Source organism: Erinaceus europaeus, unplaced genomic scaffold (assembly GCF_950295315.1).
Source record: "Erinaceus europaeus unplaced genomic scaffold, mEriEur2.1 scaffold_317, whole genome shotgun sequence".
Lineage (NCBI taxonomy): Eukaryota > Metazoa > Chordata > Mammalia > Eulipotyphla > Erinaceidae > Erinaceus > Erinaceus europaeus.
The window spans coordinates 47,062-72,517 of record NW_026647222.1 but is presented as its reverse complement, the minus strand read 5'-3'; the positions used below and the strand labels follow the sequence as shown (position 1 = coordinate 72,517).

General features: G+C 48.7%; 3 protein-coding genes across 4 annotated transcripts in view; 2 read left to right on the top strand and 1 right to left on the bottom strand.

Moving 5' to 3' along the window:
* The window catches only part of NOS1AP (nitric oxide synthase 1 adaptor protein), a 55,483-nt gene extending 48,917 nt beyond the window's left edge, over nt 1–6,566 (top strand). Inside the window, exon 8 of the mRNA XM_060183835.1 lies at nt 3,606–6,566. Coding sequence (XP_060039818.1) covers nt 3,606–4,009 — 404 coding nt within the window. The 3' untranslated portion in view covers nt 4,010–6,566. The remainder of the gene's footprint in view (nt 1–3,605) is intronic.
* On the bottom strand, nt 6,522–9,138 carry SPATA46 (spermatogenesis associated 46). The gene is made up of 3 exons (XM_007533308.3): nt 8,883–9,138; nt 7,859–7,969; nt 6,522–7,115 (listed from the first exon to the last, which is right to left on the bottom strand). Exons 1-3 carry the CDS (start codon nt 9,136–9,138, stop codon nt 6,601–6,603), a joined length of 882 nt encoding a protein of 293 aa, XP_007533370.3. The 3' UTR covers nt 6,522–6,600.
* Nucleotides 9,139–9,152: 14 nt separating this feature from the next.
* Nucleotides 9,153–15,561, top strand: CUNH1orf226 (chromosome unknown C1orf226 homolog). 2 transcript variants are annotated; one of them, XM_060183837.1, is made up of 3 exons: nt 9,153–9,215; nt 12,685–12,937; nt 13,695–15,561. In XM_060183837.1, exons 2-3 carry the CDS (start codon nt 12,696–12,698, stop codon nt 14,146–14,148), a joined length of 696 nt encoding a protein of 231 aa, XP_060039820.1. In that variant the 5' UTR covers nt 9,153–9,215; nt 12,685–12,695; the 3' UTR covers nt 14,149–15,561. The 2 variants fall into 2 exon arrangements, with proteins under 2 accessions (XP_060039820.1, XP_007533371.1); XM_007533309.3 differs by lacking the exon at nt 9,153–9,215 and adding an exon at nt 9,639–10,646.
* The last annotated feature ends 9,895 nt before the right edge of the window (nt 15,562–25,456 follow it).

Below are 25,456 nucleotides of genomic sequence, written 5' to 3'. Positions count from 1 at the left end.
TATTGGTCTGTAGTTTTCTTTTTTGGTTGTGTCCCTGTCGGCTTTTGGTATCAGGGTGATGTTGGCTTCATAGAAGCTGGCAGGGACTATTCCAGTGTCTTCAATCTTCTGGAAAACTTTTAAAAGTAGAGGTATTAGTTCTTCTTTGAAGGTTTTGTAGAATTCATTTGTAAAACCATCTGGTCCAGGACTTTTATTTTTGGGAAGATTTTTGATAACTTTCAATTTCATTAGCTGTGATGGGTCTGTTCATGTTATCCACTTCCTCTTTACTTAGTTTTGGAAGTTGGTAGGTATCTAGGAAATCGTCCATTTCTTCCAGGTTCTCTAGCTTGGTGGCATATAGTTGTTCATAGAAGCCTCGCATGATATGTTGAATTTCTGCGGTGTCTGTTGTGATATCTCCTCTTTCATTTACTATCCTATTTATCTGGGTCTTCTCCCTTTTTTGTTTTGTGAGTCTGGCTAAAGGTTTGTCGATTTTGTTTACTCTTTCGAAGAACCAACATTTACTTTCGTTGAACTTTTGTATGGTTTTCCTATTCTCAATGTTATTTATTTCTGCCCTAACTTTAGTGATTTCTGTCCTTCTGGGTGCTTTAGGGTTCCTTTGTTGTTCTTCTTTAGGTCTTTAAGATGTGCAATCAGGCTGTTTATTTGTGCTTTTTCTTGTTTCCTAATGTGTGCTTGTATAGCTATGAACTTCCCTCTTAGGAATGCTTTAGCTGTGTCCCAAATATTTTGATAGCTTGTGTCTTCATTTTCATTGAACTCTCGAAACATTTTGATTTCTTCCTTGATTTCCTCTTTGACCCAGAAGTTGTTAAGAAGTGTACTGTTGAGCTTCCACATTTTGGCATTGTTACTAATCTTTGTGGATTGTTAAGTGTTAGTTTAATTCCTCTGTGGTCTGAGAAGATGCTTGGGATGATTTCAATGCTCTTGAATTGGCTGATGCTGTCTTTGTGGCATAATATATGGTCTATCCTTGAGAATGACCCATGTGGATTTGAGTAAAATGTGTATTCCAGTTTCTTGGGATGAATGACTCTGAAAATGTCCAATAGTTCTAGTTTATCTCTTCATTTGGCTCCCTTATGTCTTTATTGATTTTCTGCCTGGATGATCTGTCAAGTTGAGAGAGTGAGGTATTGAAGTCCCCTACTATGATTGTGTTAGTGTTAATATATTGCTGTAGCTCTTTCAGTAGACATTTGATGTATTTAGATGGCTTCTCATTGGGTGCATAGATGTTAATAATTGTTAAGTCCTCTTGATTGACCCTCTGAGCATTAAGTAGTGTCTATTCCTATCTTTTCTAATCTTATCTATTTTAAAGTCGATCATGTCAAATATGAGAATAGCTGCTCCTGCCCTTTTTTTGTGGGCCATTGGCTTGTATGATAGTTTTCCATCCTTTCACTTTAAGTCTGTGTTTGTCTTGTTGAGTTAGGTGGGTTTCCTGTAGACAGCATATTGTAGGGTTGTGTTTTCTGATCCATCTTCCTACTCTGTGTCTTTTAATAGGTGAATTCAGGCCATTGACATTTATTGATATCAAAGATTGAAGATATTTTAATGCCATTCGTGTAGAGTTTTAGAGTGTTTTGATATATGGCGTATTTGTGGTGGTTTGGTTGTTTATAGGAGACCTTTCAGAACTTCTTTCAGGGCAGGCTTGGTGATGGTTGATTCCTTCAACTGTTGCTTGTCTGAGAAGGTTTTTATGCCTCCATCTAGTCTGAATGACAGTCTAGCAGGATATAGTATTCTTGGCTGAAAGCCTTTCTCATTGAGCACTCGATAGATATCTTGCCATTCTCTTCTGGCCTGTAGTGTTTGTATGGAGAAGTCTGCTGCTAATCTTATGGGTTTTCCTTTGTAGGTGACTCTTTGTTTTTCTCTTGTAGCCTTGAGGATCCTTTCTTTATCCTTATTCCTTTCCATTCTAAGTATGATATGTCTTGGTGTCTTTAGGTCTGGGTTAATTCTGTTTGGGACCCTCTGGGCTTCTTGAATTTGTATGTCTTTGATGTTGTCTAGACTAGAGAAGTTTTCAGCTACTATGGCCTGGAAAATGCTTTCTTCCTCTCCTTCTCTTTCTTCCTCTGGTATGCCAATAATGTGTATATTGTTTCTTTTGAAGTCATCCCATAGGACTCTGTTGTTGTTTTCAGCATCTCTTAATCTCTTTTTGAGATCTCTTACTTCTTTTTTAGTTGTCTCTAATTCATCCTCAATCTTGCTAATTCTGTCTTCAGCCTCATAGATTCTATTCTCTCTGCCCTCTACTGTTTTCTGGACTTCATCTATTTTGTTGCCCTGCTCTGATACTGTTTTAGCTTGTTCAGCTAGTTGCATTCTTAGCTCAGCGATTTCAGCTTTCAGCTCTCTAATAACCATGAGATAATTAGTATTTTCTTCCATATTCTCATTTATTGTTCCTGAATTTCTGATTACAATTTTTTCAAATTCTTTACTCACCCCTGTTATTATTTCCTTAGCTAATGTTTGGGTGTTGAACTCGTTATTTTGTGCTTCACCCTCTGGAGGACTTTTAGCTGGACTCTTGTCCTGGTTTGATTCTCCAATATTTTTTCTTGTTGTTTTAACCATTTTTTATATTATGTTATGAGTTCCCTTTATCAGTACTTTTCAAATTGTTGTTCACTCTTGCCTGGATTGACTTGTGTCTAAGTAAGTTAATTAAAGGGTTCACAGTGGTGGAAGTTAACAGTTGTTTCAATAGTATTTTAATCCCTGAGTTGGAGCTCAGTGATGTAAAAGCCTCTTTTTTTTTTCCTTCCCTGTAGGCTATGGGAGGGTTTTTAAACTATCAATAGGCTTCTTAGCTTAATCCCTGTCTCCTGACCAAGAGATAAAGCAGGGTGTGGCAGAGATAATCCAGTGGTTATGCAAAGAGACTTTCACAGCCCCTCAGCTATGCCACCGAGGTATAGGTCTTCTGAGTTTCCTGGTTAGATCTCTGTCCCCTGGTGTCCCTTCCTGTCGCTGCTCCAGATTCTGAGGGTAGTAGCAGTAGAGACTCAGAGTTGCACTTGGTGAGTCTCTGGGGAGTCCTCTCCTCCCTTCAGCTGTCCCCTTGTTGGTGGAGCAGACTGGAGGTGGTGTCTCAACTGATAAACTGCTGAACTGTTAGCAGTCACTTAATCTCTCCTTAGGCCCCTCTCTCCTCTCTGTCACCAGCCACACGTGTTTGTACTCACCAATGATTTACTGGGTTACTGTGGTCATTCTAGTCCTGTCTTGTTTTGGTCCCGGGTGGTCTCCTTTGGTATTCCTAGTTGATCCAGGAGAGGAGAGGAGAGGAGAGGAGAGGAGAGGAGAGGAGAGGAGAGGAGAGGAGAGGAGAGGAGAGAAAGCGATCTGCTGCTCGTAGCTCCGCCTCCCTGGCATGGTTTTCTGTCAGGGCATTCTTGGAGCTGTCTGGCCAGCCTCTGCTACAATCTTGGGGCACCTCTTGTTCATCTCTGAGGAGCTAGTTGGAGTGCATACTGTTAACCAGACCAGGGAAGATGGCGGGAAGGGAAGCAGACAGCAAGGCTTCCCTGACCTGATAACCCCTCTTCCTTTTGTCCCCACAGTGGGCTCCCAGGACAGCCTGCTGGAGATCACCTTCCGCTCAGGGACACTGCCTGTGCTGTGTGACCCCACGACCCCCAAGCCAGAGGAACTGCTCTCACCACCCCCTGGTGCCGGCCTGGGGCCTCCAGCAGGCAGCCCCCTAGGTAGGCGTGAGCGCTGGGTGCAGTTGGAGTGCTTCCGCTTCCCCCCAGCTCAGGATGCCCTGGGGGGGGCTGACACCCCACTCCCCAGTGGCCTGGAGCTCTTCAAGTTCCGGGAGTCGGGCATCGCCTCAGAGTATGAGTCCACCACGGACGAGAGTGAGGAGCGTGACTCCTGGTCCCCTGAGGAGCTGCCTCGCCTGCTACAGGGGCTGCAGAGGCAGGAGCTAGGTGACAGCCTGGAGGATGAGGTGGCTGTGTAGGACCTGGGCCTGAAGGGCCTTTGGATAGGGAGGCAGTAGGGAGCTCTGGGATTTGGGGCAAGCCTACACCCTAACTGCAAAAGCAACACCTCCAGGGAAGCTGTCGGTACCTCCTCAGGTCCTTCGTGTTTGGGTATCAGATGCTCCCAGGCCTTTGGGATTGGGTCTCCATAGAGCCCCTCCAGGTGTGATGGGAAGACTCTGGGGTAGGGAAAAGGTAGCCATGACAGCCCTGGAGGTGGAGTGTGGCTGGATGTGCTGGTGTAGAACTAGATTCAAGCACTATCTTCTACTAGAGGAGAGTGTGGTTTCCAAAGCCACTGGAGGGACCTTCACCTGGGGCTGGGACAGGACAGCTCTCCGCTGCCACCAGGGTCCACGTGTGGCTCATCTGGCAGCCCTGTTCTGGAATCAGGCGACATCACTTATGGCTTTGGCAGCTCAGCACTATCTCTTGCGTTGTACAGTGTAGTCGGATCTTACTGCAAAAAGACACACGTGGGCTAGTGGCCCCACCACTGGTGTCACAGTCCAGTGTCACTGCCAGCAGCATTGGGGTCTTCACCACACTGTCTGGAACACCTGTCAGTGTGCCCTGAGTTGGGGCTGCACCCCTCCTGGCCAGGGTAGGTTGCCTGACAGATGCTCGGTGTGACAATTGCATGGGCCCAGAAAGTAAACATCCTTCCACCTTACATGGCTTTAGAATCTGGATCTGTGAAGGTGCAGCCCTTTCTCCCATGGCTGCCTCCCCTTCTGGACTGGAAACAAACAAGGAGACTTGAACCAGCAGGAGGTGGGTGGCAGTGGATCAGGGTGTGTGTCTGTGGATGTTTCCTTGTCTGAGTGTGTCCAAGCCCGTGTGTGTGAGTGTAGACGTGTGGGCTTGCAGGGAGGAGAGAGTGAGGGTTTTGTGTATGTGTGTCCTTCAGTCAAGTCAAGGTGTGTCCTTTCTGAGCCCGACTTTGCCAGTTCGTGATGGCTTCGCTGCTTTTTTCTATTTTTTCTGATTGGCACCTGAAAGGAGGCCCAGGAATGAGACCCAAATGGCAGTGGTCAGGAATGGAGTTCATGGAGCCCTCGATGACCTCCTCACCTGTGAGCACCTCTTGGATAGTTAGAATTGGCGTGTTCAGGGTGTGGATGCTCTGGCTTCTCCAAGTCCCAGGGTTTAAAGTCAGAAGCTGGAGGTGATTGGAGAACATAGATATATATGGTGGGAGAGTAATGGGGGGGGCCGGAGATGTCTCTGGAAGGGTCTGGAAAAGCTGACCCAGGGAGGAGGATGAAAGAACTGGTGAGACTCATTACTGTGGAACTGTGTGGGGACCTACTCAGGACAGTTGGGGTCTCCCTGCTCCCCCCAGGACCATACAGGGCACCCAAGGACATTTATAGGAGTCCTGAAGGGTCCCAGCCTCACAGCCTCTGGGGCAGAAATAAGGATGCCGTTGAACTGATGTCCTGGCATTGTCACCTGCTCCCTACCCCCTCTGCTAACTCCACTCCTGCTTCTCTGTCTTCTGCTCTGCTCTGCTTGGAGGACAAGTGGACACCAGGCCCCTGGCTGTGTTGGCACCTGCCCCGCACCTCTATGGGGCAGCAGATTCTGGGGGTAGAGACTGTTCTGGCCATTGGGCCTGGCTGGCGGCAGGGGGGTGGGGGGAGAGACTGAATACCTGTCCCCTACACTGTCCCTCCTTCCTTTTCCCCTGCCTGATCATACATCCTCCCATCCCCCGTTCCCCCTCCTCCTTCCCCCCCCACATTAGTCCCTAGTCCCCTGTCCTCCCCACTAACCCTGTGGGATCAGCTCTCTGGGAAATGACCGAGGTACTGTAAGTGCACTTACTTTGGTGGCTTTTACTAAATAAACCTGTCTTTTTTTCTAACTGCTTTCTCACTGTCTCTTTTTCTTGCTGCCTGTCTCTCCCCTCCGCTCACTTTTAACAGCCTCTCCAGCCAGGGAGATGGGGGGTATTCTTAGTGATACCAGGGAATCCCAGAGTTGGTGTTTAGAGGAGTCACATGTCCCCTCCGATGTGGGGAGATAGGAATGAGTGCTCAGGCCAGTCCCATCACCCACAATTATCCAGCCTGGGGTATCAACACTGCTTATACAGGGGGGCCTGATTTTGCAGGGGGTGGTGGACCAGCAGAAGCAGCCTGCTACACAATACCATGGCAGAAACTTCCAGAAACCTTTACTCTGGGGACTGAGCAATCTTTTGTTCAGATTAGAGGTACTGACCTCCTTCTGTAGTCACCAGTGCACCCAGCTTCTAGGCGGCTTTTGGAGATCCCACCCTTGGAGAAAGAGCATAGAGGGCCCAACCAGGAAGCCAGAGTCTCAGACACCCCCATATAGGGGTGAGGGGGGTGTGGGGCAGAAACACCTCTAGCATTTCTGATTCACAGCCAAGTAGGGCTTAGGATGCTCCTTCTAGAACATTCCCCTGGAAAACCAGGACAGGGAGGCAAATGCTGGGAGTGAACAGGGCCACATAAGGGGTTGAGCTTAAGTGCATTTATTGACCTCTCTCTAAAGATGTATAACCAGGGCTCCCCACCTTTCCAAGCCCTGCTGTTGGCTAATTGGAGGCCTGATAGTCTAGGGCAGCCAGCCTGTCCCCCGGCCAGGCCCTGTCCCTGCCCCAAAGCGCTTTGAGCTTGCGGTAGTACACACGGCAGCTGAAGCCCTCACGGAAGCCTGCGCGCACGTGGCTCTTGAGCGAGTGCAGCGTGGGGTACATGCGGCAGCAGGCTGCGCACTTGTAGCCACTCTGTTGGGCCATGTGCCAGCGGCAGGCCACCAGCAGGTCTTGCGAGCTGATACAGTCCGGCCGGGCTATCAGGGGTGCATCCCGGGGGCTTGCGTGCTCTGAGGAGGACGAGGATGAGCACAGGCTCTCTGCCAGGTCCTCGGGGAGCCAGCTGTCCCCCTGGCCAGCGGCCTCTGGGCCCCCACCACCGCCACTGCCAGCCATCTCCAGCTGGCTGTCCTTTTCTGAGCACACAAAGTAGCTGTACGGCGAGAACCAGGGCCGGTAGATGGTGCAGCTCCGCCGCAGCTGCTCCCCACTGGGCATGTCCCCCAAGAGGCAGTCTGCAAAGGGAAGACAAGCAGGTTGTCACCAGGGCCTACCCCACCTGGACCAAAGGAAACAAAGTCAAAGTCTACCCAGCACTCACTCTCTGCCTCTCAGATGGACTGGATTGGGTCTCGGGGCTTTGCTTCCTGTTCCTCCCTGCAGACACTGCCCCCACCAAAGTGATTTTTTTTAAATTATGTTAATGACAGAAAAATATACACAGAGAGAGAGAGAGCGCAAAGCACTGCTCAGCGTGGCTTATGGTGGTGCTGGGGATTGAACCTGGGACTGTGGAGCCTCGGGCAGGAAAGTCTTTTATATTACCATTATGCTGTCTCCACCAGGGCTTTAAGGCTCCAGGCCAAGTTTTTCATATTGCAAGAAGGAGATAGGAACAGAGAGAGGGAAAGAGGAGGGGTTGGGATGGGAGAGAATAACCACAGCATCCAAGCTTCCCCACTACAGTGGCTTGAACCTGGGTTGCACACATAACAAAGCAACGCACTGTCCAGGAAAGCTATCTTGTCAGCCCCTGATATGCCCATTTTTGCAGCCTCCCTGCTCATCTTTCCTCATAGTCACAGAAACACCCCCACCCCACCACAAATCCCAGCTACAGAGACAGGTCAAACCAGCTCTGGGAAAAGTGGGATTCTCTCCATGAAAGGAGGGACTGGAACAATCATGAGGGACCCCAGCTGGGGTACTACCCCCCAGGGCCTCCCTGCTCTGTCCTCTCCACTCCAGCTGGGCTCACCTGATGAGACCACGGCATTGTACACCCCATGGCGGAACATGCTGCTAGAGTGCTGGGCAGGGGCCTGCGCATGGCTGCATACCTCCATGGAGGGTGCCATCCTGGCGATATCTAGTGGTGGAAGTGGGGTTCTGGTAAACTGAGCAGGTGGGGCCTCCTTTATTGCCACCCTTCCCCCTCCTATGCCTTCCTGAGCACCCCTGCAGGGTCAGCCTCCATGCTGCAAGACCTCTTTCAGGCCCACAGGGGCAATGAATGGGGCTGGGAGCTGATCCACTCCAGGGAGGGTGCAAGTTGGGAGCCAGCTGGCAGCCCCCCAAACCTGGGACCTAACATTGCCTCTCAGGCCCTGGAAAACCCTCTGATCTCTGGGGTGCTGGACAGAGAGTGAGTGGGACAGTGAGTGCCACGTGGTCCCTTTGAGATGTCCCCTTCTCCCATTGACATGTCTCCCACCACCATCACACACAAGCAAAGGTGAGTGATGTGTGTGTCCAGATTCTGGTCCTGTGGGTCTAGAGTCCTTCCCCCAGTGGCCTGGGGAGTGAGGCTGTGGGTCCAGAACTTCACTCTTAGTCTCATCTGCTCAGTGTGGCCACCTTCCTATGGGGCTTCCTCACCTGCCACCTGCCTGTGGGGCAACTCCCCTGCTGGCTCACTCCTCTAGTGCTCCAGCTAAAACTAGCTGCCATTTAAAATTGTATTTATTTTGGATAGAGAAAAAGAGGAATTGAGAAGGAAGGGAGAGGGAGAGGGAGAAAAACAGACCTGTAGCCTTGCTCTACTATTCATTAAGCTTGCCCCTGCAGGTGGAGACTGGAGGCTTGAACCTGGGTACTTGTGCATGGTAACATGTACTCTACTGGGTAAGCTACAACCTGGCCTCAAAACTAGCTGCCCTTCTGTGAGAATGTCACCTGGAGATTTGACACAGGTTCTGAGGACAGGGACTCAAGAGTTGGCAGGGCACTCAAGGGAAGGTGTCTCCAGGCCCCCTACTGGTGTCCCAAGGACCCAGGTTTACCTGGCAGGCTGGTGGCCCGTGAAGACATAATGTCGGGGAAGGTGCTCAGGGTCGAGGAGCAGAGGCGAGGCCCTGAGATGCTCAGGAGAGAGAAGTTGTCCATATTTAGACGCTGTAGGCCAGCCTGGCTCCTGTCCCAGAGGCAGCGGATTTTCCAGAAGGTAAACATTCTGAACTTGGCTGACATCATAAGGCATGCAATTCCAGTCTTCATCATTGTCCTATGGCCAAACAGGGCCTCCTGGAGGGGGGACATTCTTGAAGACACGCTCTGTTCTTCCTCCTCCGGGCCTAGGGCACGGGACAAGGAGAGGGCCTACACGTTCCTTTGAGGTATGTCACTTCCTGGATGCTGGGCACTTCTATCCTCTTGATCACACATCCCCATGTCCCCTCTCTACCTGCCTGACCACAGCCACCAGGTGGCTTTGTTGCTGCCTTTTGGTCTGGGTATGTTTTGACATTTTCTTTGGAAGAACCATAGATGTGGGTCTCTGTTTTCCTGCCAAAGTATACACTCTTCATGCTTGCTTAGTCAGTGTCTTCCTCTACCTTTCTCTATCTTTGTCTCTGTTTCTCATTTTCTATTTCCTTTTGTCTGTTTCTGTCTCTGTCATTCTATCTTTCTGTGTCTATCAGTTTCTGTCTTCTCGCTGTCTCTGTACCTATCTTTGTCACTGCTTCTCTGTTTCTATCACTCTATATCTCTGTCAATTTCTGTCTTGTCAGTTGCTGCCACTGTCTGTTTCTCTCACCCTGTTTCTCTGTCTCTGATTCTGTGACACTCTCTTCTTCTGTCACTGTCTCTTTCTGTCTCTGATTCGGTGTCACTTTTCTGTTTCTGTCTCTGTCACTGTTTGTCTCTATCTGTGTCTCTCTGTTTTTATCTTTTTGTTTCTGACTGTCACTGTCTCTGTGGGCTTCTGTCTTGTCACTCTGTCTCTGTCTCTGGAAATGCAGATGTGTTTTTGAATGACTTCAGGTAAGCTACAGAGAGGACGTCCCTCTGGCTTCCCTCTGGAAACCCCCAGTGTGCTTGCTGAGAAGGGGATGTGTTTGGGTGGCTGCCATGTCTCTGTGCAGGTGATTGAGCCATGGCTGGTGGCTGCCTCCTGCTCTCATGGGTACTCATGGGCCCCAGAGTGTCCTGATCACCTGTTCCCAGTGTCACTTTTGCTGGTTGGCAGGAGAAAGGGCACAAACAGAAGACACTCAGGCCACAGGACAGGTACCAGCTAGATTCTCAGGGTATCCTGTATGCGGGTGGCCTTGTTGGTATTCTGTATGTGGGAGGGGGGCTCTCCCTGCAGTGTGGGAGTGGGTGAGCATGGGTTTGAGCTATCTGCCCATCTAGCTCTGTACAGAGGTTTGCAGGATGGTGTGGAGGGTGCTGGTCGCTGGGCTGGGAAGCCCTTGCTGCATGCTGGGCCCATGAGAACCAGGTGGAGTGTGAGTCGCCACCACATGCTCCTCAGACTTTGGGGGTGTTTTGAGTTGCATCTGACCAGTGTGGGGTTCAGTCCACCAAATTATTGGGGCCACTCCAGAGGCTGCCCCCCCCAGTCCACTGGCAAAATTTTGCAAATGCACTTGGCTTTGGTTTTGGTCCTGCAAAAGTCTGTGGGAGCCTGGGCCCCCCAGGGCAGGGAGGACACTCAGAGATGGAGGACCTGTCCAGCAGGTGGTGCTGCAGTTCGGTCACTACATAAACTGTGTCTCTCTTGTTTGTCTCCCTACGTGCCTCCGAGCCCCTTTCCTGGACAGGTAAGACTGTCTTCCCTTCCTGTGATGGCTTGGCCCCCGTCCCCTGCTTGAACCTGTGCATGTTGGGGTGCAGGGTGGGCAACCCCACTGGGATACCCATTATCACCTTCCTTTCCTCTGTGCTCATTCTTTATAAACCACCTACATCTGTTCTGGGGTAGTTTGGTCTGGTCTGGTCTGATCTGTTCTAGGGGATACAATGTGGAGGTGCTTGGGGCTGTCAGCAAGGAAAGGTGCTTACTGCACAGCCCTGAGTTATGGAGAGGGAGGGAACCCCTCCAGAATCCCACATTGGATAGAAAGCAGTAGCTCCTGGTCTGGCTTCACCAGCCCCTGTGGACCACTCCAGGGCAGGATTTATAAATGGAAAAAGACTTAGTGATAATCATTTTTTCCATAGCTTACTAATCTCAGCTTCTGAGTATTTCTGTAAAAGGGATTCAGTGGGAGTAATTTAGCAAACCCATAGCCCTGAGGTGACACAAGAGGACATAGTGAGTCTGTGACCTAAAACTTATTTTCTTTAACATTGCTTACTTATATATGCATTAACATGGGGGGGGGGACAGAGCATCACTGTGACTCAGGCGATGCTGGAGTTGGAACTCAGGTCCTCAGGTGTGAGAATCCAGTGTTTTATTCACTACATTGCCTCCTGGGCCACTGAGTACTTTCTTTCTTCTTTCTTCTTCTTCTTCTTCTTTTTTTTTTTTTTTTAGGACAATCAAGGTGTGGCTCAGAAAGACTCAGAGACCTAGAGAGAGGATGGCATAGACTCTCTTGAAGTTCCTCTAAAAATTGGTGCCCATTTCCCAAAGCCAGTGAGCTAGCAATGCAGGTTCCTTGAACTGAAGCATGGCCTAGGTTGTGTCCGTCAGAATGTGCCTATCACAGGGAAGCTGATATTTTAAAATTATTTATTGGATATAGACAAATTGACAGGGAAGGGGAATAGAGGCAAAGAGAGAGACACCCGTAGCACTACTTCACCACTACCGAAGCTTCCCCCTTACAGGTGGGGACCAGGGGCTTGAACCCAGGTCCTTGCACATTGTAACATGTACACTCTGCCAAGTGCACCACCACCTAGCCCTAGATTTCTTATACTAATTATTTAATCTTTTATAAACAAGTGTATCTGCTCTGAAAATTCCCTTCCAACCAAGAAGTCACTGAAGAACTGTGTAGCCAGGAATTTGAGGGGTCGAGGGTGAGGGGCTTCTCCCAAAGGGTTTCTGGTCTGGTCTATTATTTCTATACTGGCCCCAAAGCTCCCTGATTTAAAGGGATCTGGGGGGGATCACCGTATGGTGCTTTTCCTAAGTAAGGCCAAGTAGAGCCTTGTGTGGACTTGATGGGCAGAATGTGTGTCAGAGTGGTTGCTATGCATGGTGCCGCCTCAGGAGCTGAGGCAGACCTGGGTGCCCCTGCTATAGAGGGGCAGGCTACATCTGAAACCCAGCTGTGTACCCCAAATCTTAGGGAGCACTGCCTCCTATTAAGGGACACTGCCACACTTGGTGAGGGGCAGTTCCAGATGGGGGGCCCTGCTGGGACTCATTAGAAATGGGAGGCTCCTGAGCCCCTCACAGTGTACAGACTTAGAGCCCTGGCCTAGCTATCCCAGCTGGAGAGAAGGACCCCAGGGTGTGTGTGTGGAGACTTAGAGCCTGACTCCAGCTGCCCTGGCACCAGCGTCAGTGACTGGACCCTCTTAGTGGGCACCTCTGCGTTTGACCATAGGGGTTCAGAAAGCTGGGGGACCCACTTCTTCTGCCTCTTGTCCCTGAGTCCCTGTGCCTTTGCTGGGAGCTGATTCTGAGCTGCCACCGTGTCCACAGCACCCCCAACCCCAGGACTGAGAATGCGTGATCTCCCAGGCAGCTTCACGACTTCCCAGGCAAGAATTCCTGCTTGTCCAGGACTTGGAATCAGAGTCTCTGCAGAGCTGCTCTGGGCCTCACTTGGCCACAGAGGCTGGCAGAGGGCCCAGGCGTCACCCTGCTCACCAGCCGCCCCCCACCCCCTGTGCCCACAGTGGACCACAGCATGTTCGAGAACGTGAACGCAGCCCTGACACCCAAGCTGCAGGCTAGCCACTCAGTGCCTCACCTCTCCTGGCCAGCAGCCCCCAGTGCCCTGCGCTACCTGGGCAAGACTGTGGGCACCAAGGTCAATGACCTCCTGCGGAGGAAGGAAGCCTGGGGCCCTGTTGGCCTAGGCTCGATGGAGGTCAACCGGACAGCAGGATTCCAGCTAGCCAGAGGGGCTGACATGGAGGATGAGGACAGGTGAGCCCCCCACACTCACTGCTTGAAAGGCCCCTGACCAGAGCTAGGACTCCCAAAGCAGGGACAGGGCATGGACACAGAGAGCAGTCCCAGCATCACTCTACCATGTGCTGTGGATCTCCCCCCAATGCTACCCATGGCATTGCCATGTGGTGCCAGGGTACTCTGCTAGGTGAGCCATCTCTAGACCCATAGAAGGTATCCCCTTGGGAGTCGGGCGGTAGTGCAGCGGGATAAGCGCATGTGGCACAAAGCGCATGGACCGGCGGCATAAGGATGCCGGCTCCCTATCTGCAGGGGAGTCACTTCACAAGCAGTGAAGCAGGTCTGTAGGTATCTATCTTTCTCTCCCCCTCTGTCTTCCCCTCCTCTCCGTTTCTCTATGTCCCTATGTCCTATCCAACAACGACGACATCAATAACTACAAAAAAGGGCAACAAAAAAAGGGAATAAATAAATATTAGAAGGTACCCCCTGAGCAGCTGATGGTCACAAAGTGACATGACCACAGCAGGATGGACCCCTGGGGTAGAGTGCCCCTCCCCACAACTGTCCAAGAGTAGGAACTGGGATCTCTAGCGCCCCCCCCCTTATGTACTGGTACTCCCCGAGATTCCAGGGGTGTGGTCTTGGAGGGGAGGGCTCCTATGGACACCTCTCTTGTCACCGCTCACTGTACCAGACTTAGCCTCTGAGCTATGGGGACATAGGCCATGGCCTTCAGAACAACCCCTGAACCCTGTCCATAAACCCTCAGGTCATCCCCGCCAGAGGCCTTCCCGCGGCTGGACCCCCCACCCCCCATCACCAGGAAGCGGACCCCGCGGGCACTGACCACCCCTCAGGACATGCTCATCTCCTCCCAGCCTGTGCTGAATAGCCTGGATGGGGGTGCTGAGCCTCCCAACTCCTCTTCCACCTCACAGACAGACCCCGCAGACCCCACGCCAGTGCTGGGGATCCCCACGGAGGGGGACCACAGGGACATGGGCATGGCGAATGGGGAGGTGACACTGTCGGTGCCGGACCTCATCCACCAGGACAGCCAGGAGGCACCCAAGGGCCGCAGGAGCTCCGATGCTGGCCTCAAACTCAGCCTCAACCCCACCAGCCCCATCCCATGGCTGGAAAACAGCAGCCCCCCTGCCCAGCCACTGACCCCCAGCCTGGAGCCTGAGGGGCCTCACCCTGACCTGCTGTCCTTCGAGTAGAGACTGCTTTCCCATCATGCACCCCACTCTCTGCTTCTCTCCAGGTGTGGGGGTGGGGTAGGGGGGAGGCAGCTCTGAGTGGCCAGGAGGTGTCCTAACAGTTGACCTGTGCTCAGGCATGGCCAGAGGCCAGGGATCGGTTCTCACCCCTAATTTCCTAAGTTCTTTGGGGGAGCTGGCTCAGTGCATGGGTGCTGGGCCTCCCTGCACCCCAGTTCCTGGTGAATTTGGGGGGGCCCTATGGGACCCTTTCTACCCCACCCCCAGGTCCTTCCTTCTACCCGGGGATGGGCCCAACAGGAATGAGCGATTTGCTTGATGATGGGCTCAAGCCCTGAAAGCCACACTCTGACCCACCCCCCCAGGAAAGGAAGACCCCAAGGTTGCCTGTATCTTATCTGCAGACGTGAATTCTGGATGGGTCTCCTGACTTAAGAGGGCCACCCCCTCTATCCAGAAGGAGTGCTGGGACAGGGTCTTCTTCCCTGGGCTACTGCATGGGGCAGGATACAATCGTAGGGGGGTGGGGGGGAGGGGGAAGGGGAGCTGTCGGGGCGGGCAGGACACACTGTCAAGGTGTACCTGACACAACCTTCTCCTCCACCCCTTTCAAAGCAAGGCTTCCTCAGTGCTCACTGGGAACTGCCCCTTCCTCACAAGGTGTGTGATCCCATGGGGGAGGGGAGGAGCCACAGAGTCCCCATCTCCCCCCAGAACCTCAGGGAACCCTAAGGTCCCCGGTACTGAGAACATGCCAGGTGAGGGAGTGCAGGATGAGGTGAGCCTGTACACTGGGGGGTTCTGCCTCTCTGGGGGTGGGGGATGGATCACAGTGGCTCCCTAGGCCTTGCATGGTGGGGAGGAAGCTACTTTCCACTCCATTCTCACCCAACCCTCCAGGTCCCAGCCTCAGCCCTGGGGCCTCCAGTGGCCTATGACTACGTCCCTTGTCCTGCAGCCTGGCCCAGATGTAGCAGGAGTGCTTGGTGCTAAGGTTTTGTGTCCCCCAACATGGCCAAAACCCAGCACCACCCTCGGGCCCCCAATTTCCAGTGTCTTTTTCAGCACCCTGACCTTCCCTCTCTCTCTCTCTCTCTCTCTCTCTCTCTCTCTCACACACACACACACACACACACACACACACACACACTCAGCCCTGGCTTCCTCCTCTCCCTCCATGTCCCTGTCCTACACATCCAACCCTGAGATGTAACAGACTGTCTTCCAGAATATGTAAGAGGCTGTGTGTCAGGAGTGCCACTTGGGTAGGAGGGACAGACGTGTCACCTGCTGACCTGCCTGGCAAATACTGTGTCCCCCATCTGAGTCTTTTTCTAGAGGTTTTTCTATTTATATTTTGTGTCAGGCTCTGGTAGGAAAGAAACCATTCAATAAAAGAAGGTTTTGGTCTTGCATCTCAGCTTTCTCTGGGGCTGGTGGTGGTGGTGTTGGGGCGGGGGAGGGAGGGGGCTGGCAGTGTGAGAAAGGCCGCAGAGCCACTTCCCCTGTGTCTGTCCCCTGGATAAGTGCATGGGTGCAACTTGCCCAGAGGATGGGTGGGAACAAAACTGCCACTCTCCCATCTACTCATCTACCTACTCTTCCATCCATCCACCTATCATTCCACCCACCCATTTCTTAATCATCCATCAATCCCTCCACCTACCCACCCACCCATTTATCCATCCATTCACATATTCATCATCTATTCATCCATCCACCCACCTATCCACCCCTCAATTCCCCCATCCACCTATCTACCCATCCTATCCCTTCACCCACCTAGCCACCCATTATCCATCATTCATCCATCCATCCATCCATTCCCACCCATTTATCCATCCATTCACATATTCATCATCTATTCATCCATCCACCCACCTATCCACCCCTCAATCCCCCCATCCACCTATCTACCCATCCTATCCCTTCACCCACCTAGCCACCCATTATCCATCATTCATCCATCCATCCATCCATTCATCCATCTTTCTAGGGACCTGTGGGACTAGGAGCTGATAGTCAGCCCTTGAACTTCCTGGAAATGTGGGGAGAGGCTCTGTCACAGAAGCCATTGACCTCCCCCAACCAAGATGGAGTGCTCTCTCCTAGTGCCAGTGTCCAGCACAGGCTCACCCCACACATACACACACACACACACACACACACACACACACACACACACACTGACATGGGCTACCAGAGCTGGTGCGAGGGAACTAGGGTGCTGGCCTCCTGCTGTGGGTAGTGGCAGCCCTGGACAGGACCCTGTGCCCAGTGTGTCCAGGGCACTCAGTTCTCATCTTGCAGGAGTACATGGGTGCCCACAGCCACCTGAGCAGGTATCAGAAGACCCTGGGGCCCCAACAGGGAACAGTGAGTTCAGCAGACAGCCCCCCTCCCCTGAACTAGGCTGCCAACATAGCTGCTGGGGAATAGAGCCTTGGGAATCCCAACATCCCTAAAACCTTCAGAGGCCCATCCAGAACTTAGGGACTCAACCAAGTCAACCTGAATGCACCTGGGACACTCCCCAAACCCACATCACTTCTTCTTGGTCAGCTCTGCTCACATGGGTATCAATGAGTCAGGAAGAGGGAGGGAGGACAGCTGCTGGGTTCTCAGACTTCTCCCAGCCAGGCATTTGGGGTACCCCATCCTGGCAAGTGGGAAGACAACTCCACACCTCTCAAGCACTGTCCTTCTCCCCCTTGTATGTGAACCCCATATCCCTGTACATGGCATCTCCCTGTGCCCCTCAGTCCCCTCCAGAGACAGTAACTAGAGCCGCCCTGTGAGAGCAACCTCCAGAACTGCCCCTCAGCTCACACAGGCCACCAGAGACCCCACTAACACAGAGATCTCAGAGACTATTCAAGCACACAAGCTGCCAGGGCCCCCATAAACAGACATAGACCCCTCACAAGAGCTCCTTACAAATAGGCCCTCAGAACCCTCCATAAACACACAGATCCTCAGGACCCCCCCAACACAAATACAGGTCCCCAGAGCTCCCCACAAACACACAGACAGGCCCAGATTAGAAGCCTCTCAGCTCTGGCCCCAGATCAGACCTTCGCCAAGCACCTACCCCAGCTTGGTGCCCAGCTTTTTCAGCTGCTATCACTATGGAGCACCTCCACCCCCAGCAAAATCCACTCCAGGGAGCAGCTTCAGGAGAATTTCTGTTGCCCAGAGAGGATTTGCTCACATTCTGACCCTCTAGGGACTCTGGAGACAAAGGCTGAAGGGTCACAGGAGGGTGAAGTTCCTTCCTAGGAACTAGCTGGATTTCTGCAGCAAACCTGGTTGCTCCTCCCATGCTAGGTCTCTTTTCTTGGGCGTTGTCTGCCCTTTTGTGGTGGATTCTGGGTATTGCAGTTTCTGCTGGCTAATTTCTGCCCAAGGCAGCTTTTTATGCTGAGAATATTTTTTTCTTCCCTCCCCTCCCCTCCCCTCCCCTCCCTTCCCCACCCCTTCTCTTCTCTTCTCTTCTCTTCTCTTCTCTTCTCTTCTCTTCTCTTCTCTTCTCTTCTCTCCTCTCCTCTCCTCTCCTCTCCTCTCCTCTCCTCTCCTCTCTTCTCCTCTTCTCCCCTCCCCTCCCCTCCCCTCCCTTCCTCTCTCCTCTCCTCTCTCTCTCTCTCTCTCTTTCCCTCTCTCTCTCTCTGTCTCTCTCTCATTTTATTTTTTGCCTCCAAGGTTATGGCTGGAGATTGATGCCAGCACTATGAATCCACTGCTTGAATCTACCCCTCCCAGTGGCCATTTTTCCCCCTTTCCATTTTATTCCATAGGACAGAGATAAATTGAGATGGGAGGGAAGATAGAGAGGGAGAGAAAAAGATAGACATCTGAAAACCTGCTTCACCAGTTGTGAAGTGTCCCCCCTGCAGGTGGGGAGCCGGGACTCAAACCTTGGTCCCTGCTTAGGTCCCTGTGCATAGTACTGTGTGCACTTAACCAGGTGCACCACCACCCAGCCCCCTGCTGAGAACATTTCTAAGTATTATTTCCTTTTTTGTTTTTCTGGAGAGGGATTGTAATCCTCTGAAAGTCATACAACAAATATTATATGAAATGAGAAACCAAAGAGGAAACCAGGGATTCCTTTAGCAGAAAACAGAAAAGGAGAATTTTGGGGGTGGGGTGGGGAAAGGTAACTGTCTGGCTGTATACCCAGTGAAAATGCAGCCTCTTCTACCAGATGGCACCTCCAACACTTGAAATGATGACTGTCTACTCTCCCATCTCCCCTCTACCTGCCCCCCACACACACACATAGGCCAGTCCACAGTTCACCAGGCGACCTGGTTCCCAGGATTCCCAGCCTGATGGCAGCCTTCTGCTCAGAAATGTCACCCAGCTGCTCACAAGGCACATGCTAGTGCTCAGGACAGAGGCAGTCTTGGTCCTGAGTGTGCTCTAGAAAGATCTAGAACTCATTGTTTGGTTCACCTGAAGCATGCAGAACAAGTAGCCACACGTTATATACTGATTTCTCCAGCAACAGTCCCTGAGCAGTTTTTCCTGTGCTGTCCTTGGATCTCCCATGCAGTTCTAGGTGTTGGACCCAGGGATTCTCATATGCTCTACTCATGAGCCACCTTTTCACTCCTAAAAAATAATGGCTATTTGTAATAACCTGAAGCAACATAAAAACTGTGGCTTCAATGGAGGAAAGTGCTCCACATTCTGTTTGACTTGGGGGAAAATTTAAAATATCCGCCTGTTCTGGTGGCTATGGCTAAATGTAAGCTGGAGGCCTTACAACACAAGGAAAACAGAAAATAACAACACCAACAAAAGTTTATTTACAACAAAGCAAAACTTGGGCTGGATTTGGTGCATTGCACCAAAGGACTCTAGGATGGGGGTGGGGGATGTTCAGGTCCTGGAACATGATAGCAGAGGAGTTGAATTGTTATGTGGAAAACTGGGAAATGTCATATATGTGCCAGCTACTGTATTTTACTACTGACTGTAAACCGTTAATCCCCCCAATAAAGGAAAAAGGAAAGAAAGGGGGAAAGCAAGAGCACCTATGACTGAGAAAATAGTCAAGAACCGCCCCTAACGAGCAGCAGATCGCTTTCTCTCCTCTCCTCTCCTCTTCTCTCCTCTCCTCTCCTGGATCAACTAGGAATACCAAAGGAGACCACCCGGACCGAAACAAGACAGGACTAGAATGACCACAGAAACCCAGTAAATCACCCGTGAGTACAAACACGCGTGGCTGGTGACAGAGAGGAGAGAGGGGCCTAAGGAGAGATTAAGTGACTGCTAACAGTTCGACAGTTTGTCAGTGGAGACACCACCTCCAGTTTGCTCCACCAACAAGGGGACAGCTGAAGGGAGGAAAGGACTCCCCAGAGACTCACCAAGTACAACTCTGAGTCTCCATTGCTACTACCCTCAGAATCTGGAGCAGCAACAGGGAGGGACACCAGGGCACAGAGATCTAACCGGGAAACTCAGAAGACCTATACCTCGGTGGCATAGCTGAGGGGCTGTGAAAGTCTCTTTGCATAACCACTGGATTATCTCTGCCACACCCTGCTTTATCTCTTGGTCAGGAGTCATTGATTAAGCCAAGAAGCCTATTGATAGTTTAAAAGCCCTCAGGCTACCATAGCCTACAGGAAAAAAAAAAAAAAAGGCTTTTACACCACTGAACTCCAACTCAGGGATTGACAAAACTGTTAACTTATATAAAATGGTTAAAACAACAAGAAAACATAATGGAGACTCGAACCAGGACAAGAGTCCAGCTAAAAGTCCTCCAGAGGGCGAAGCACAAAACAACGAGTTCAACATCCAAACATTAGCTAAGGAAATAATAACAGGAGTGAGTAAAGAATTTGAAAAAATTGTAATCAGAACTGCAGGAACAACAAATGAGAATATGGAAGAAAATTCTAATTATATCATGGTTATTAGAGAGCTGAAAGCTGAAATTGCTGAGCTAAGAAGGCAACTAGCTGAACAAGCTAAAACAGTATCAGAGCAGGGCAACAAAATAGATGAACTCCAGAAAGCAGTAGAGGGCAGAGAGAATAGAATCAATGAGGCTGAAGACAGAATTAGCAAGACTGAGGATGAATTAGAGACAACTAAAAAAGAAGTAAGAGATCTCAAAAAGAGATTAAGAGATGCTGAAAACAACAACAGAGTCCTATGGGATGACTTCAAAAGAAACAATATACGCATTATTGGCTTACCAGAGGAAGAAAGAGAAGGGGAGGAAGAAAGCGTTCTCCAGGCCATAATAGCTGAAAATTTCTCTAGTCTAGACAACACCAAAGACATAAAGATTCAAGAAGCCCAGAGGGTCCCAAACAGAATTAACCCAGACCTAAAGACACCAAGACATGTCATACTTAGATTGGAAAGGAATAAGGATAAAGAAAGGATCCTCAAGGCTGCAAGAGAAAAACAAAGAGTCACCTACAAAGGAAAACCCATAAGATTAGCAGCAGACTTCTCCATACAAACACTAAAGGCCAGAAGAGAATGGCAAGATATCTATCGAGTGCTCAATGAGAAAGGCTTTCAGCCAAGAATACTATATCCTGCTAGATTGTCATTCAGACTAGATGGAAGCATCAAAACCTTCTCAGACAAGCAACAGTTGAAGGAAGCAACCATCACCAAGCCTGCCTTGAAAGAACTTCTGAAAGGTTTCCTATAAACAACCAGACCACCACAAATAGAACATATATCAAAACACTCTAAAACTCTACAAGAATGGCGTTAAAATATCTTCAATCTTTGATATCAATAAATGTGAATGGCCTGAATTCACCTATTAAAAGACACAGAGTAGGTAGATGGATCAGAAAACACAACCCAACAATATGTTGTCTACAGGAAACTCACCTAACGCAACAAGACAAACACAGACTTAAAGTGAAAGGATGGAAAACTATCATTCAAGCCAATGGCCCACAAAAAAGGGCAGGAACAGCTATTCTCATATCTGACATGATAGACTTTAAAATAGATAAGATTAAAAAAGATAGGAATGGACACTACTTAATGCTCAGAGGATCAGTCAATCAAGAGGACTTAACAATTATTAATATCTATGCACCCAATGAGAAGCCATCTAAATACATCAAACTTCTACTGAAAGAGCTACAGCAATATATCAACAGTAACACAATCATAGTAGGGGACTTCACCACCCCACTATCTCAACTTGACAGATCATCCAGGAAGAAAATCAGTAAAGACATAAGGGAGCTAAATGAAGAGATAGATAAACTAGAACTATTGGACATTTTCAGAGTCATTCATCCCAAGAAACTGGAATACACATTTTACTCAAATCCACATGGATCATTCTCAAAGATAGACCATATGTTAGGCCACAAAGACAGCATCAGTCTATTCAGCACTGAAATCATCCCAAGCATCTTCTCAGACCACAGTGGAATTAAACTAACACTTAACAATCAACAAAAGATTAGTAACAGTGCCAAAATGTGGAAGCTCAACAGTACACTTCTTAACAACTTCTGGGTCAAAGAGGAAATCAAGGAAGAAATCAAAATGTTTCGAGAGTTCAATGAAAATGAAGACACAAGCTATCAAAATATTTGGGACACAGCTAAAGCAGTCCTAAGAGGGAAGTTCATAGCTATACAAGCACACATTAGGAAACAAGAAAAGGCACAAATAAACAGCCTGATTGCACATCTTAAAGACCTAGAAGAAGAACAACAAAAGAACCCTAAAGCAACCAGAAGGACAGAAATTACTAAAGTTAGGGCAGAAATAAATAACATTGAGAATAGGAAAACCATACAAAAGATCAATGAAAGTAAATGTTGGTTCTTCGAAAGAGTAAACAAAATCGACAAACCTTTAGCCAGACTCACAAAACAAAAAAGGGAGAAGACCCAAATAAATCGGATAGTAAATGAAAGAGGAGATATCACAACAGACACTGCAGAAATTCAACATATCATGCGAGGCTTCTATGAACAACTATATGCCACCAAGTTAGAGAACCTGGAAGAAATGAATGATTTCCTAGATACCTACCAACTTCCAAAACTAAGTCAAAAGGAAGTGGATAACATGAACAGGCCCATCACAGCTAATGAAATTGAAACAGTTATCAAAAATCTTCCCAAAAATAAAAGTCCTGGACCAGATGGTTTTACAAATGAATTCTATAAAACTTTCAAAGAAGAACTAATACCTCTACTTTTAAAAGTCTTCCAGAAGATTGAAGACACTGGAATACTCCCTGCCAGCTTCAATGAAGCCAACATCACCCTGATACCAAAAGCAGACAGGGACACAACCAAAAAAGAAAACTACAGACCAATATCTCTGATGAACATAGATGCGAAAATATTGAACAAAATTCTAGCCAACCGGATACAGCAGTATATCAAAAAGATTGTTCATCATGACCAAGTGGGGTTTATCCCAGGCATGCAAGGTTGGTTTAATATACGTAAATCAATCAATGTGATCCACCACATCAACAAAAGCAAGACCAAAAACCACATGGTCATATCAATAGATGCAGAGAAAGCCTTTGACAAAATACAACATCCCTTTATGATCAAAACACTACAAAAAATAGGAATAGATGGAAAATTCCTGAAGATAGTGGAGTCTATATATAACAAACCTACAGCCAACATCATACTCAATGGTGAAAAACTGGAAGCATTTCCTCTCAGATCAGGTACTAGACATGGCTGCCCACTATCACCATTACTATTCAACATAGTGTTGGAAGTTCTTGCCATAGCAATCAGGCAGGAGCAAGGAATTAAAGGAATACAGATTGGAAGAGAAGAAGTCAAACTCTCCTTATTTGCAGATGACATGATAGTATACATGGAAAAACCTAAGGAATCTAGCAAGAAGCTTTTGGAAATCATCAGGCAATACAGTAATGTGTCAGGCTATAAAATTAACATTCAAAAGTCAGTGGCATTCCTCTATGCAAACACTAAGTTAGAAGAAATTGAAATCCAGAAATCAGTTCCTTTTTCTATAGCAACAAAAACAATAAAATATCTAGGAATAAACCTAACCAAAGAAGTGAAGGACTTGTATACTGAAAATTATGAGTCGCTACTCAAAGAAATTGAAAAAGACACAAAGAAGTGGAAAGATATTCCATGCTCATGGGTTGGAAGAATTAACATCATCAAAATGAATATATTACCCAGAGCCATCTACAAATTTAATGCTATCCCCATCAAGATCCCAAGCACATTTTTTAGGAGAATAGAACAAATGCTACAAATGTTTATCTGGAACCAGAAAAGACCTAGAATTGCCAAAACAATCTTGAGAAAAAAGAACAGAACCGGAGGCATCACACTGCCAGATCTCAAACTATATTATAGGGCCATTATCATCAAAGCTGCTTGGTACTGGAACATCAACAGACACACTGACCAGTGGAATAGAATTGAGAGCCCAGAAATGAGGCCCCACACCTATGGACATCTAATCTTTGACAAAGGGGCCCAGACTATTACATGGGGAAAGCAGAGTCTCTTCAACAAATGGTGTTGGAAACAATGGGCTGAAACATGCAGAAGAATGAAGCTGAATCACTGTATTTCACCAAATACAAAAGTAAATTCCAAGTGGATCAAGGACTTGGATGTTAGACCAGAAACTATCAGATACTTAGAGGAAAATATTGGAAGAACTTTTTTCCGCATAAATTTTAAAGACATTTTCAATGAAACAAATCCAATTACAAGGAAGACTAAGGCAAGTATAAACCTATGGGACTACATCAAATTAAAAAGCTTCTTCACAGCAAAAGAAACCACTACCCAAATCAAGAGACCCCTCACAAAATGGGAGAAGATCTTTACATGCCATACATCAGATAAGAGTTTAATAACCAACATATATAAAGAGCTTACCAGACTCAACAACAAGACAACAAATAACCCCATCCAAAAATGGGGGGAGGAATTGGACAGAATATTCACCACAGAAGAGATCCAAAAGGCCGAGAAACACCTGAAAAAATGCTCCAAGTCTCTGATTGTCAGAGAAATGCAAATCAAGACAACAATGAGATATCACTTCACTCCTGTGAGAATGTCACACATCAGAAAAGGTAACAGCAGCAAATGCTGGAGAGGGTGTGGGGTCAAAGGAACCCTCCTGCACTGCTGGTGGGAATGTCAATTGGTCTAACCTCTGTGGAGAACAGTCTGGAGAACTCTCAGAAGGCTAGAAATGGACCTACCCTATGACCCTGCAATTCCCCTCCTGGGGATATATCCTAAGGAACCCAACACATCCATCCAAAAAGATCTGTGTACACATATGTTCTTGGCAGCACAATTTGTAATAGCCAAAACCTGGAAGCAACCCAGGTGTCCAACAACAGATGAGTGGCTGAGCAAGTTGTGGTATATATACACAACTGTATATATACACTACTCAGCTGTAAAAAATGGTGACTTCACCGTTTTCAGCCGATCTTGGATGGACCTTGAAAAAATCATGTTGAGTGAAATAAGTCAGAAACAGAAGGATGAATATGGGATGATCTCACTCTCAGGCCGAAGTTGAAAAACAAGATTAGAAAAGAAAACACAAGTCGAACCTGAAATGGAATTGGAGTATTACACCAAAGTAAAAGACTCTGGGGTGGGTGGGTGGGTGGGGAGAATACAGGTCCATGAAAAATGATGAATGAAATAGTGGGGGTTGTATTGCTAAATGGGAATCTGGGGAATGTTATGCATGTAAAAAAAAAAAAAAAGAAAGAAGTAGAAACGCAAAGCAGAAATTGACTGAGTTTGGAGTACGGCACCAAAGTAAGAAAGCAGAAGTATACTAGAGTTTGCAGTGAGTACCTCCCTAATACTTCCTCTCCACTTTTCCAAGCTTTGGGTCCATGATTGCTCAACAATTTGTTTGGCTTTGTATGTTAACTCTCTTTTCAGTCACCAGGTTCCAGGTGTCATCAGGATGCCGGCCAGACTTCCCTGGATTGAAGACACCACCAATGTGTCCTGGAGCTCAGCTTCCCCAGAGACCCATCCTACTAGGGAAAGAGAGAGGCAGACTGGGAGTATGGACCGACCAGTCAACGCCCATGTTCAGCGAGGAAGCAATTACAGAAGCCAGACCTTCTACCTTCTGCAACCCTCAATGACCCTGGGTCCATGCTCCCAGAGGGATAGAGAATGGGAAAGCTATCGGGGGAGGGGGTGGGATATGGAGATTGGGCAGTGGGAATTGTGTGGAGTTGTACCCCTCCTACCCTAAGGTTTTGTTAATTAATCCTTTCTTAAATAAAAAA